At 42.9% G+C, this 14,194-nt stretch overlaps 1 protein-coding gene across 7 annotated transcripts in view; it reads right to left on the minus strand.

Moving 5' to 3' along the window:
- The window catches only part of EEA1 (early endosome antigen 1), a 126,761-nt gene that overhangs the window by 31,651 nt on the left and 80,916 nt on the right, over positions 1-14,194 (minus strand). For all 7 annotated transcript variants that reach the window (XM_073651658.1, XM_073651655.1, XM_073651656.1 and 4 more), the window contains 7 exons: positions 11,879-12,028; positions 10,347-10,466; positions 6,790-6,993; positions 6,139-6,339; positions 4,406-4,519; positions 4,119-4,274; positions 718-857 (listed from right to left, as the gene is read on the minus strand). In XM_073651658.1, the coding sequence (XP_073507759.1) occupies positions 718-857; positions 4,119-4,274; positions 4,406-4,519; positions 6,139-6,339; positions 6,790-6,993; positions 10,347-10,466; positions 11,879-12,028 (1,085 nt within the window). The remainder of the gene's footprint in view (positions 1-717; positions 858-4,118; positions 4,275-4,405; positions 4,520-6,138; positions 6,340-6,789; positions 6,994-10,346; positions 10,467-11,878; positions 12,029-14,194) is intronic.

Below are 14,194 nucleotides of genomic sequence, written 5' to 3' on the forward strand. Positions count from 1 at the left end.
AATGTACAATTTTCATAGTCATGAAAATACAGAAAAATCTTTAAATGAGAAGGTGTGTCCAAACTTTTGGTCTGTACTGTATATAAAAGATAAAAAATTATTACTGCTTAAACTAAACTAGAGATGAGAAAAAAGATTTACAGGGCCCTGGTTCAGTGACCACGTCAGTAGTCCATGGCTGCCAGATCAAAGTCCTGCAAACTTTCTCCTACATGCAGGTATCTCTTCATATGGTAGGCCTGGTGTAAGATAATGAATGCAATCTGCAGCAATAACGACACTGGTCAAGACCTACTAATCAGAAGATGAACTGGGGTCCTAGGCAGGTAGAAGGAGGTTCACATGGTTCTGGTCTGGCTGCCATTGCTTACTGACATGGCGGCTGGACCAGGATCCTGAAAATCTTTTTGCTTAACTCTAATTATTATTATTATTATAGCGCCATTTATTCCATGGCGCTTTACATGTGAAAAGGGGGTATACATAGCAAAAACAATTACAATAATCTTTAACAATACAAGCCAGCGACTGGTACAGGAGAGAGGACCCTGCCCGCGAGGGCTCACAATCTACTCTAATAATAAGAGTTGATTATATGCAATACAATACACATGAAAAAAAGAACCCTTACATGACATACAAAATAATTAAAAAATAAAAAAGTGCAGCCATGACTTTAGTATGTTATATGAATTGACAATGGTGACAGTTCCTTACAGTGCCTTCTCATCGTCAAGCTGTTTGACAAGCTCTGCCACTTTTAGCTCTAGTTGTGAGCTCTGCTGCTTCTGTTGCTGAAGATCCTGTACACATTGCTCACGATTCGCTTTTACACTTGTTAGATCTACTTCCAGTTTCTGAGGAAAATACAATGTAAAACATATTAACAGCACCATATATAATGAAAAATAAAAAATGCTTAAAACACTACCAAGTAGTCACGGCACAGAATCCTATGTGGCCCCCATTCATATCAACACTACAAAAACAGCCCTGGTACAAAATACAGGATCTAAAATAAGGCACAATACTCTGTAAAATGCAAAAATAAACCCCCAAATATAGCAGGGGGGCGGGTAATAATCCCTAAACAGTTTTAGTTACACAGTACCGAAGATAAGGGAGGCAAGAAAAATTCTCACATTGGCCACAGCTAGGATGATAGAAGATGATAGGATGATAGAAAATAAGGTAGGAGATGATTTAATAGAAGCCAGCTGTGTTGATAGAGAACATGGCTAGAAGAGTGGTTGGGTCCTCACATGTAGCGGTGGCAATGGCCGTTTCCATGGCTATCAGCACATTTGGGGATCCATCACATTTAGCCTTCTAGCTCTGTTCTCCATCCACACACTTGAGAATAATCCTTTAAAGGGAGTCCATCACCCCCAAAATTAATTTTAAATAGTCTATAAAGTGTTGTACAGGACTTAGCCCCTATAACGACCATACTGGCTCTGTACCTTCTACTGGTACTGTGCCTGAGAAAATAACTTTTAATTCATATGCAAATGAGGGGACTTCAGTGCTCTGTGAGGAGAGCACTGTCATCAATCAGAATTGGGGGAAGGGCCTAATATGTAAATGAAGAGGCGTAACTGTGCACCACACTCTTGGCCATGCCAAGGATGCACGGAATATGATTGTAATAAACACTAGAAAGATAATGAGCGAGGGTCTTATCTTAGTTAAAATGAGGAACAGAGGCAGAGAAAATGCTCACCTGAAAAGGTTGTGACAGTCACAACCCCTGTGTTAGCTTGAAAAATTTGGCTGCTGAAGGTTTATAAAATGGTATATCATACGAAAACTGGAGAAAGGTGGAGGTGAATCCGCACTGCCAGCATAGTTGTTAAAAGGGCTAGGTCCCCTACAATAGTGTATGGAGCATTTAAAATGCATTTCGGGGGTGATTGACTCCTTTTAATTACTTGGTGTCCACCTCATAGTGGCAGCAGCTATAACCCACGGTCTCTGTGTCCCTCAATAACATGGACCAGAAAAACACTTTAGTAACAAATGCAACACACAACTGGAAAATACTTAAAAAAAAAAATAAAAATATCTCATAGTGAGATGAAGTAGTGATTAATTGAATTCCTCTAAAAGCAACAAAGTTCTGTGGCTAGAAATGCCACAAAAATAATCAAGGCTATTAAAGGGTGTTCTAATAATCATAAATGAGTGCATTTGCAAAAGAGCTTGTTAAAACAAGCCGCAGTTCTTGGAAACGCTGCTCTGAATCTGTCCAGATGGTTGGATCCAGCAAGATTTAGTGCTCGTGCACTCCTTCCATGCTGCAGAGGCAAACCTGCATCTGCATGCAGCATGGGAGAGCGTTCAGTTGTAAGCTACTGATTCAAGCTGCAAATCATCAGGAGCTGCAAACAGGGAGCCAAAGGGCAGAGTACTTATTGCGGTCCAGGAAACAAAAAAGTTAAAATGAGAGTAAACCTCTAAAAACAGAGTCAAAAGCTTAAAGAGTTGCGTGTAGAACTTCCGCAACTCAACTGCACGAACAGATGCAACCAATGGGTAGGTGTGGTACGGTTTCTGGGATGCAGGTGACGCGCCCCTGGGCCTGTGTCGCGCTGCGTTGCGCACGCGGGAGCTTACCTGGAGCCGGATCTCTTGAGGGTTATAGTCTCGTGGCGGTGACCCGGTCCGTGCCCAGGGAGTCAAACTGAGCGGCGATGTAACAGCGGTAGATGCAGGACGACTACGCCACCCGTTGAATGCAGCTATGGAGCTGCCGCTGCAGGACAGTCCGCTGAGGCCGGTGGATGGATGGTGCAGCGTAGATGGTATAACCCCCAACGGGAGGGGTATGGCCTCAGGGCAGCAGATGTGGATGATGGGGGTAGCAGGAACCACTCAGAGACGGTGCGGTGTAATCCAGGGTCTTTACTGGTAACAACGATAGACCCTCCCGGAGTACTTGCTAGTGAACGGGGCCTGGTCAGTCCTTGAGCAGATGGGATCTCCCCTGGCCAGGCGGAGTTGTAGGCCTCCCAAACTGACTGTACTCTTCTGGCTACCTTGCTAGAAGCGGATATAAGTAGCCCACGTCCCTGAGTGTACCGTGTGGTGCTCACCCGTATGGCCGGTGACTCGGGGCCTTCTAATGGCTTCCGCTCCACGATGGCGGTGCTGGTCCCACGCGTGTGACCGTGCCTTCGGGTTTCTGGGCCTGAGGACCTGAAATCCCCTGCCGGTCGGCTTCTGCTGCTGGGTAAGAGTTAGTCCCCACAGCCTCGGACGCCGGGTCCGGTAAGAAAGCTTCTCAGTCAGGGCGAGCTCTGCAGCTGCCAGCCCCTGACTCGTAGTAATATTGCTCCCAATGAGCTTCTGCTGTTTCTTCCTATGCTGCTTCTCTGTCTCTACTCTCCTTGACTGACTAACCCTGCCTCAGCCCAGGGTTTATACAGGGGAAGTTCTTCCCCTCCCAAGACTGGGCAGGAGGTGTGGCATGCACAGGATCCCTGACCAAAGGACCTCCCACCTGCTCTCAGACATAACATTACATTACTGTGGAAAACCAGACCCCTGGGGTGCCACACAGGCATGTTTTGAATGATATACACACCCCTTAAAGGGATTTTCCAAGAATGAAATAAAATGGCCCCGGTCATGACATTTAAATAGCAGCCCATCTTAGTCATGCGTCAGGACGGGATGCAGTCTGAAGAAACACAGCTCCCAATACCTGTGTCTCAACTGACAGAGAAGCTGTATCGTAAGCATACATTCCTGGAGCTGCTGGAGAAGTGTGTGACAGGAGACTAAGTAAATCATCTCCTCAATTGAATGAGCACAGAGGACTGAGGCTCAAGAAAAATAGCCTTTGTGCTCAGTCAGCTAAGCAAAAGATTTATTTCTTCTCCTGTCACTCACTTCTCTGGCAGCTCCCTTATGTGTGCTTACGATACAGCTTTTGTCAGTTGACACAATATTCGGAGCAGTGTTTCTTTATCCTGACAAGTGACTAGGATGAACTGCCATTTGAATTAGGTGATGGGGGCCATTTTATTCCATTTTTGGAGAATCCTTTTAAGCTGCCTTTTTTGTGCTAGGATGAGGCTTGCTGTAGTATTCTATCATGAGCTTTATGCACTCACCTTAATTTGTCCCTCAAGTGCTTCTGCCTTTTGTTCTAGGTTGAGATGCTTCTCCTTGTACTCTTTGAGAGTTTGCTCCAGCTGTGTACAGTGATCCTGCTTTTCTTGTAATTTTGCAGTCATTTGCTCAAGCTGAGCATTGACTTTATTTAATTCCTACTTAGAAAAGAAGAGTCTCAATAGAAAAATACAGCACAAAAGTACAAACCTATCCAGAACAAGTACACCCATACAATGTACATTATAGTTCCCGGTTTCATGCTTAGCGACATTAAAGCAATGCTTACCTGTTGCTTGTCTTGCAAAGCGTTTTGAGCTGTATCCAAATGATTCTGCAAGTCAACCCTCTGTGCAGTCTTCGCAGCTTCAGCAGATAACAAAAGCTCAGTCTTTGCTTTGATCTGAAATTGAGTGAACACAGACCACTCTTACGAAGTATATCAATTAAAAAGAATAGTTATACAAAAAGCCAATTCTTCTAAGAGACAAAGTAGCTGCCCATCTCCCAACACCTGCAATCATTTATCATTGAAATATTGGCACATAAAAAGTAGGCAGCACAGTGGCTCAGTGGTTAGCACAGCAGCCAGTGGTCCTGGGTTCAGATCCCACCAAGGACAACATCTGCAAGGAGTTCTATGTTCTCTCTTCTCACTTCAAACACAAACTAATAGGGAATTTAATTTGTGAGCCCCAGTGGGGACAGCGCCGGTAATGTCTGTAAAGCACTGTGTAATTAACGGCACTAAACAAGCAAGTAAAATAAATAAAAAGTAATGTCAGACCATTAATAGGCCATCCTGTTCTAATAATCATGTTTACAGACCCATTGAGGTCTACGGCAGTTATAAAAATGACTACAGAGATCCCCAATGTAAAGGGAACCTGTCAGCAGGTTTTTCCCATATAAATGGATAGCACTTGTCAGCTCCATGTGACAGCATTCTAGAATGCTGTATATATGTCCCCACTGCGCTCTCCATAAAACAAAAAATATAATTTATTATACTCACCAAGAGGGCAGTCCGGACTGATGGGTGTCACTGGTCTTGATCAGGCGCCTCCTATCTTCTTGCTTTGTGTGTATGAGGTGTTCTACGTCATCCACACAGTGTTCTCGGCATCCTGCGTAGGCAAGGAAATGTGATGCGCATGCGCCAGCGCACTCTGTCCTCTCCCCGCACTTGTGCACTACAGTACTTAGCTCTGCCACCGGCAGGGCAAAGTACGCCTGCACAGGAGCACGATGGAGGACATTGTGTGGATGACGTAGAATGGATGAGGCTGCGCTGCATTCATGCACAGGACCCTCTATTCAGGTATGCATCTCAGTATTGCCTCCCCTCTGTGATTTGCCCTCCATTACCATACATGACTACTTGCAACTAACTGATTGATTGCACGGGTATTTTATATTGCATATTTGGTGAAATCCCTCATACATGTGGCTATACTCATTGTGTTTTTGCATTTATCATCCACATTAAGCAAGAAGAGAGGCGGCGTCGGATCAAGAACAGTGACGCCCATCGGACAGGACCCCACGTAGGCGAGTATAATAAAAGCTATTTTCTGTTTTATAGATATATAGACAGCATTCTAGAATGCTACCACATGGAGCTTACAAGTGCTGGCCCTTCTTTATATGGGAAAAACCTGGCGACAGGTTCCCTTTAAGCTAAAAAAACAAACAAAAAAAAAACAAAAACTCAACAGTTGTTCTAATCATCAACCCCCACCAATTCTTATACAGAAGACATGCCAAAAATGTACAATTTGCCTGGGAGAATTCACTTTTAAATAGACCTTCTAATTTGAATACGAAGCAGTCATTTATAGTTTTTTTTAGTTTTCGTGTATTCCTCTCCATCTTCCAAAAGATATCATTTTTTTTAATTAGAAAACGGAAATGAAAATAGCTGTGAGGAGAAATGAAAAAAAAGCGGTTCTACAGTATAAGAATGCTGATAAAATACTTCTTTAGAATAATTAAAACATCATAAAATGCCAAAACCGGTACCTGCAGATCCAGCTGCACCATTTTTTCTTTGCTTTCATTTAGTTGACTGGTCAGTTCTGCAATGGTGGTCTCCAGCGATAAGACACGGTCTTGGGCAGCTCGAAGCTGTGATTTCTGTTCCTGCACTTGCTCATGTAAATCTTCTTGTGCTTGTTTGTGACTTTCTGATTGGTTCTTTAATTTTTCTGTTAGTTGTGTTAACTACAGGAAAAAACAAGGTCTAGAGTCTACATCTAATACTAAGATAAATCATTGATGACCAGCTCAACAAGCCCAATGGCATAGGTAGGCATAAATCTGTATCTCAACTTGGGTAGGGAGATTCAGCTTTAGCTTCACTTACTGACATTAGACAGCTGGATGCTTAAAGGGGGTTTCCACCTACAATTTTTTTTTTTTATTTATTTTTTTTAAGTTTAATCGACTTGCTCTTGTTTAAAATAACAATCAGATTTAGTTACCAACCCCTGCTCCAGGAATGCCTCTCCACCGCTGCTACAGATGATTTTTTTACAAGCTGCAGTGGTGATGTCAAGACTACGTGATTGTTGCAGCCCAGCTCAAAGTGCAATGATTGACTGCAGGTTACGGGCGCTTTAAAAAAACGATAAACGAAAATCCCCTTTCATTTATCATATGACCACACCATACCTGTTCCTGCAAAGTGTGGTTCTTCTCTTGGAGCTGGTTGAGGACAGCAGTTTCTCCTTCACCAGCTTGAATTTTGGCACAAAGGTCTTCCCTCTCTTTCTCAAGGACTGAAATATTTTTTTTGCTTTTCTCCAACAAGGCCTCAAGGTTTTGAATTTTTTGGTCTTTGTCCCCAATCTGCCGTAATACTTGCTCAAGGTCACTCTGAAAAAAAAAAATTACTCATTCGAAAATTATAGAAAAAAAAATACAAAGGACTTGTCTTTCATCACTCCAATAGTATAGACCTGTAATACAGAGTAGTATATTCAGCTGATAGATTTATAAGGGGAAGTTCACATGTTGTTGATTACGTCCCGATTTAAGTACGGATTGTGCAGAATCACCAGCAATGTATGTGAATCGGGGGGTTTTCATGGCCCAATCATACTCTCCAACATCATGGATTTCATAATCTGCATGTTCATGATTCAAGCTGATTTTGTGCTCGTCCAAATCCATGTGCAGACTCTTGATAGAAGTCATGAGCTTCAAGCACAAGTTTCTGCTCCAGATTTACCTATTGCAACATACCCTACCTAGGCTTTTCCCAATACATGCAAATTCCTGAATATGTCTGACTAGTAGAAGCAATTGAAAGCAGGGCTGTGGAGTCGGTAAGCCAAAACTCCGACTCCTCAATTTCCATGACACCGACTCCCTCATACATGGCTCATGTTTAAGTGATAAATTTACTGCAGCACAGATTCATCTCAGCTAAAAGTCTAGACCTTTAGATCAGGAATAGGACAGACATTTATAGGACATTTCATAACTTTCCCAAATTCTATGAAAAAAATATTCCCCAAAAACTGCATTGAACTACTGTACCCAATTTATTATATATTTTAGGAGTCTGAGTGGGTCCATTTTATACCGACTCCACAGCCCTGATTGAAAGCCCATCTAGTATTAGATTCTTGGCTCAATCATTTCATAAGGTCAAAATACCAAACAGGACATGCCAAACTGAAAAGAGTTCACTCTTCAGAGACACTTATTTTTAGAGAGCGGCGATCAGATAATAACTGAAAGAATAGGAGCCAGTCTCAGAGTAGCTCGCCATTCTGGCTTATAGCGGGAGAGAAAAGTGAAGGACTCTCCTCTACAATGTCCACAAATAAACCCTATATGCTATTGTAAAAAATGAAATTGGGTGTATATACAAAAAAAGGAAACTGCACATGAAGAAGGAATACGTTTTTATACATATGAAAACTATGGTAATAAGAATCACTTAAAACATAATAAGAGGTATTTGGACTTTGAAAAATCAACAATTAAAATACATCAAAATCATTTCAAGGAGTAACTAAACTTTTATTGTTTAAATTAGAAATATAATTGGAGTTAATTTTGTAATAGGGTAAATCACCCCATTGTGCTGCCTCCTGGAGAAAATAGGCTCTAAGGCAGGGGTCTCAAACTCGGCTGGGTATATGGGCCGCACATGGAAAAAATTTGAATTTGGGGGGCCGCATTCTTTGTTCAATGTGACATTTTTAGTGATACCATTTTTTTTGTATACACCTTTTGAACATTTTTGCCGTGTTTATTTTTTTATGGCTTGGGTCGTTATGGATGTGGCGATAATAAACGTGCACTTTTTTGTGTTTACTTTAGTTTACATATAAAACAGCATTTTTAGTGCCCAATATTTTTTCATGCTTTATTTTATTTTTTATTTTTTTTACAATTTTATTTCCCCCAATTGGCCACATACAGTAATACTGTCTTACAATTAGCATCATATAGTAATAATGGAAAACATCTTGTAGTAATGTTCCCCATCCAAGTCCCCATCTTGTACTAATGTGCCCCATCCAGGTCCCCATCCTGTGGCTATGTGCCCCATCCAGGTCCCCATCCTGTGGCAACGTTCCCTATCCTGGCGCCCATCTTGTACTAATGTGCCTCATCCAGGTCCCCATCTTGGGGCTATGTGCTCCATCCAGGTCCCCATCCTGTGGCAATGTTCCCCATCCAGGTCCCCATCTTGTGGCTCTGGTCCCCATCTTGTGGCTCTGTGCCCCATCCAGGTCCCCATCTTGTGGCTCTGTGCCCCATCCAGGTCCCCATCTTGTGGCTATGTGCCCCATCCAGGTCCCCATCCTGTGGCAACGTTCCCCATCCTGGCGCCCATCTTGTACTAATGTGCCCCATCCAGGTCCCCATCTTGTGGCTCTGTGCCCCATCCAGGTCCCCATCCTGTGGCTCTGTGCCCCATCCAGGTCCCCATCCTGTGGCTATGTGCCCCATCCAGGTCCCCTCTTGTGGCTATGTGCCCCATCCAGGTCCCCTCTTGTGGCTATGTGCCCCATCCAGGTCCCCTCTTGTGGCTATGTGCCCCATCCAGGTCCCCTCTTGTGGCTATGTGCCCCATCCAGGTCCCCTCTTGTGGCTATGTGCCCCATCCAGGTCCCCTCTTGTGGCTATGTGCCCCATCCAGGTCCCCATCCTGTGGCTATGTGCCCCATCCAGGTCCCCATCCTGTGGCTATGTGCCCCATCCAGGTCCCCATCCTGTGGCTATGTGCCCCATCCAGGTCCCCATCCTGTGGCTATGTGCCCCATCCAGGTCCCCTCTTGTGGCTATGTGCCCCATCCAGGTCCCCTCTTGTGGCTATGTGCCCCATCCAGGTCCCCATCCTGTGGCTATGTGCCCCATCCAGGTCCCCATCCTGTGGCTATGTGCCCCATCCAGGTCCCCTCTTGTGGCTATGTGCCCCATCCAGGTCCCCATGTTGTGGCTCTGTGCCCCCTGTGCTGTTCTTCACACACATAAAATAGAAAAAAAAAAAGATGATTCTCACCTGTCCTCCGTTCCCTCGGCGGCCTTCCTGCAGATGTGGCCCGCAGGCACAGACCCCTTGACGATCCCGACCTGGTCCAGGAGGAGCCGCCGACAGCAGCGCTGCATTGCCGCACAGAGACTGTCTCCCAGCACAGCATTTTCAATGTCAGCCGCCGGCCAATCAGAGGCCAGCAGCTGACATCTGCAATGACGTCATACTCGCTGCGCCGACACGCAGATATCAGCTGCTGGCCTCTGATTGGCCAGCGGCTGGCATTGGAAATGCAGTGCTGGGAAACAGTCTCTGTGTGGCAATTCAGCGCTGCTGTCGGCGGCTCCTCCTGGACCAGGTCGGGATCGTCAAGGGGTCTGTGCCTGCGGGCCGCATAAAGCAGCCTCAGGGGCCGCATGCGGCCCGCGGGCCGCGTGTTTGAGACCCCTGCTCTAAGGTGTGCAGGGAACAAAGAAAACACAATTCTTTAGCTGCAGCCTGTAAGCCTGTCTGTTACTGACATCTCTATATCAAGGGAAAACAGCTGCAAATTAAAAGAGTGAATGAAGAAACTGCAGTAAAAATCACCGTGCAAAATGAAGTTTTGGGTTTGTTTGGGTTTTTACCAAGCAAATACAACTGTAGTAGCAGAAGCTGGGGCACACTAGTGGAAACCACATTTGGATCACTTGTTATTCCAGGTTGTGTGTTCTTGACAGGAGAGGACATTTACCTGGGCTTCTCTCAGTTTGGATGTAGTGGTTTGCTGAAGAGTATGCTGTTCCTGATGCTGCTGTCGGATTTTCTCCAACTGATGCTGCAGATCAGCTGATGTAGAAGCCTGTTCTTTAACCTGAAATACAAAAATTCACATTCTAATTCTTCTATATCCATCATCTTTTTACATAAAAAAAAAAATCTAGATTTCACTATTTGAAATGTTTTCATCTAGGCATATTCTTTATAATGTAAAGAACAGGTATGGCTATCCAGAAAAGTAATATGGATGTTTACGTTCTGCAGGTTTAGGGCTGCATTTTAGCATAGGTAGTTGGAGTACTGAACACATTTTAAAGGGGTTGTCCAGGTTTAGCACAAAAGTCTGCAGTTACTCTATGTGACTGCAGACTTGTGAATCCTCACAGTGCGCGCTTTTAGGATTCTCCGCTGCCGATGGAGAGACCGGACGGTCATGTGACGACTAGTATGCAATAGGCATACTTGCTGCCACATTAAGACTAAACGTGCACAGCCTCGCTCAATTCACTTGTGTTGAGTGAGGCTGCTCACATCTTTTCAGAATGCATACGTAGCATACTTGCAGTCACAAGTCACGAGAATCCTGACAGCGCACGCAGACAGTGACTGCAGACTTTCATGCCAAACCAGGACAACCCCTTAAAGTCCGTAGGACAAGTAAAGCATGTTTCCCCAAGATAAAACCCTTTTTAAATGCCCCTATAAAGGAAACAGCTAATGTAAATATAGCTCTTCTTTGCACCTGCATTTTCCCCTTTGTTAACTCCTTTGATGTCACAGCCAGTTTTGGCCTTGACAAACCATATTTTTTTTCACTTTTTTATTATCATATTTCAGGAGCCTTAACTTTTTTTTTATTTCTTTGGCAACCTATTCATATGGGGGCTGTAATTTCAGGATGAATTGTATTAGTCAGTGGTAACATATAACTGATTGACAAACTTTTATAGACGCTTAATAGGAAGGAATATAAACAAAAAAAACAGCAATTCTGACACTGTTTTTCTGCATTTTAAATTTTACGTCTTCCTCAAATAAAGCGTTAAATAAAGTGTTGACTCCACCCTACCAAACAGCTTTGAGATGAACCTTCCCCCCCTCCACTGTGACCGCACAAATGCTCTTATGGATTCCTTAGCTCACCAACTCCTAGACCGGTGTGAAGAACGATAAGTGTGGCGACTAGCAGTGAAAAGCACTCGCTATCAAATTGGTTTATTAAATAGGTTACCAGAATAAGGATGAAAACTGTTATATCGCATATGTTGGGGAAGGTGATTTAAGAAACTTTCAGCTGTTTATGGATCTAATATATTACGTATTTGACTAACAATAACTAAAGTTAAGAACTGACGTAAGAGCAGCACAGGACTTCTAAATACACACATGGTGGAATATATTTTAATATGTTGACTGGAACATAAAACAGTTTACACAAGGTGAAAGGTTCAGACCTTCAGAAACTGGCAGTAGCTAGAAATATAAGTGCAGAGCAAACATTCAGACCTGCTCCTCGGCACGTGAAAGCTTCAGCTGCAAATCTGCCACCTGCTGCTCCTTGTCCATCAGTTTCTCAGCGGACAGCTGTCTCTGCTCCTTCAGCCTCCCATGTGCTTCCCCTAGCTGGCGCTCTGTCTCCAGTAATTTGCTGTGGAGCTAAAAACACAAAGTTGACTGCCATGTACTCTCCCCTATCTCCTATACAACCACACACATAAAAAAATGTATAGTTTTTTTTCACAATTTCATTAGTTTAAAAAAAATCTGAATTTTGTAAAAATAAAAAAAATAGTTTTGTATTGCTATTTTCCGAGGCCCGTAACTTTTTTTTAAGTGGTGTTGGGACTTGTTTTTTTATGGTACACACTATGCTTTGATTGTTTTGCAATGCATGTTTTAGTGTTATTGTGGTGACCAAAAAACTGCAATTGTGGCGTTTTAATTTCTTTCTCATAACGGTGTTTACCAATCAGCTTAATTAATTTTATATTTTGATAGATCGGACTCAGCAATAACATATATGTTTATTTATTACATTTCATTATTGTTAACTGGGGAAAAGGAGGGTTTATTGATTTTTTTCCCTGCTTTTTACTTTGTTAGTACCCTTAGGTGACTTGAATCTGTGATTGTTGGGCATCATAGAAGACTGCGATTTTCACTATATACAGCAAAACTTTGATCGAGTATACTATATACTACAGAAATGTCAATCACAGGCTGGAAATCATATGACAGGCACATGAGCCTTCAGCTGGCCCCCGATAGTGTCGCTGGTAATGGGGCCGAAGGGTAGAATAATTTAAGAGGTTAACAGCGATCAGCTTGTATACCAATAGCGGATGTTAGAGGCAGATGTTAGCTGTATAATACAACTGGCATCTGCCTGCTGTAGAGCAGGCTCTGCTCCTGAGCCCGCTCCAAAGTCAGACAAGCTCCATGACTGCCATATCCATCATAAAGCATGGAGGGGTTAAACAGGACTGGCTGATCCTAAACACAAGCACATATCCAATTATAAAAGGGTGTTCACACTTATGCAGCCACATTATATTAGTTTTGTTATTTTTATTTTACCCCTCAAAATGATTTCAGTTTGCTTCTCATTTAAATTGTACAGCGTATGGATGACATTAAAGGTGGAGTGGTTCTGAAATTATTCTTTTTGGTATGATTTTTTTTATCATGACAAAAACCTGGCATATTAACAGGGGTGTGCAGACTTGTTATATCCACTGTATATTACATTTGTTTATTTTAACGTGCAAGAAAATCATTAGACCGCCTGTGTATTACAGAGTATATATACATATATACTGTACACAGTGTTTTAATTCCCTTGAACATCTTTTATATGATAGCTATACAGTATCTGGGTAGATATAGAGGTGCTACTATTGTAGCATGTGAATTTGCACTAACACTACAGACGTTAATGAGAAACCTTTATCTTCTAACATAGAAGTGGTACAGGTTACACAGGGTGTGCTTACATTCTAATTTTGCTTATTCATTAAACACAGGTAAGATTGTGCTGAATAATTAAGAGTAACCCCAGTTCTAGAAAAAGTCTGTGTGCGAAAGGTGACGTCACGTGGTGGCGATCAAGAGATGCGACAAAGACCAGATGTGTGTCTGTGTGGAGCAAAGGGGCTGGAGAGGTGAGCGGTCAGGTGAACATTTTACTTTAACCTTTTTTCGGTCCCTTTACAGTGCAGGAAAATGGCAGCCAGCAACAACATTTTCCTGTATCTGATTGGAAGTGAATTAGAAAAAAAATCTGCATTTGGACCAATGCGGAGTTTTGTCAAATTTGAGTAGAATTCAATTCAATTCTAATTCCACTCATCTCTAGTGGATATACATATTAGATGAATAAGGACCAAACTTGATAATTTTGGTGGGACCGGCCAACCATCTAAGGTATATGGGAATTCTTCCCTAGTGTCAGATGCTCAGGCATGGTCAACCTACCCAAACCTTTTGTTCTCATGGAAGATAAGCCAGGATCAGAGAAATGTGGCCACAGCCTATTCCCTTCTACCTAATTGAGAAGACATGAATGTTGGCCGACCGGAGTGTGCATGAGTAATGAGTGTTGGTGGAATAGCCTTCAGATGGTTAATCTTTTAGATGATGGCTATGTAAAGTGTATGGCCACTTTAACTTGATGCGAGAATAGCACCAGCACTGCACCTTTAAAGGAACCATAGGGCACATTATGAGATGTACGAATGAATATCAATGGTAACTAAGAAATCTACTAAAAAAAAAAGAAGTTTCCTTCAGATGTTTGGATTACACTCCAATGTATTATTTAAT

Source organism: Phyllobates terribilis, unplaced genomic scaffold (genome assembly GCF_046119375.1).
Source record: "Phyllobates terribilis strain yellow unplaced genomic scaffold, ASM4611937v1 Scaffold_11__3_contigs__length_659146591, whole genome shotgun sequence".
Lineage (NCBI taxonomy): Eukaryota > Metazoa > Chordata > Amphibia > Anura > Dendrobatidae > Phyllobates > Phyllobates terribilis.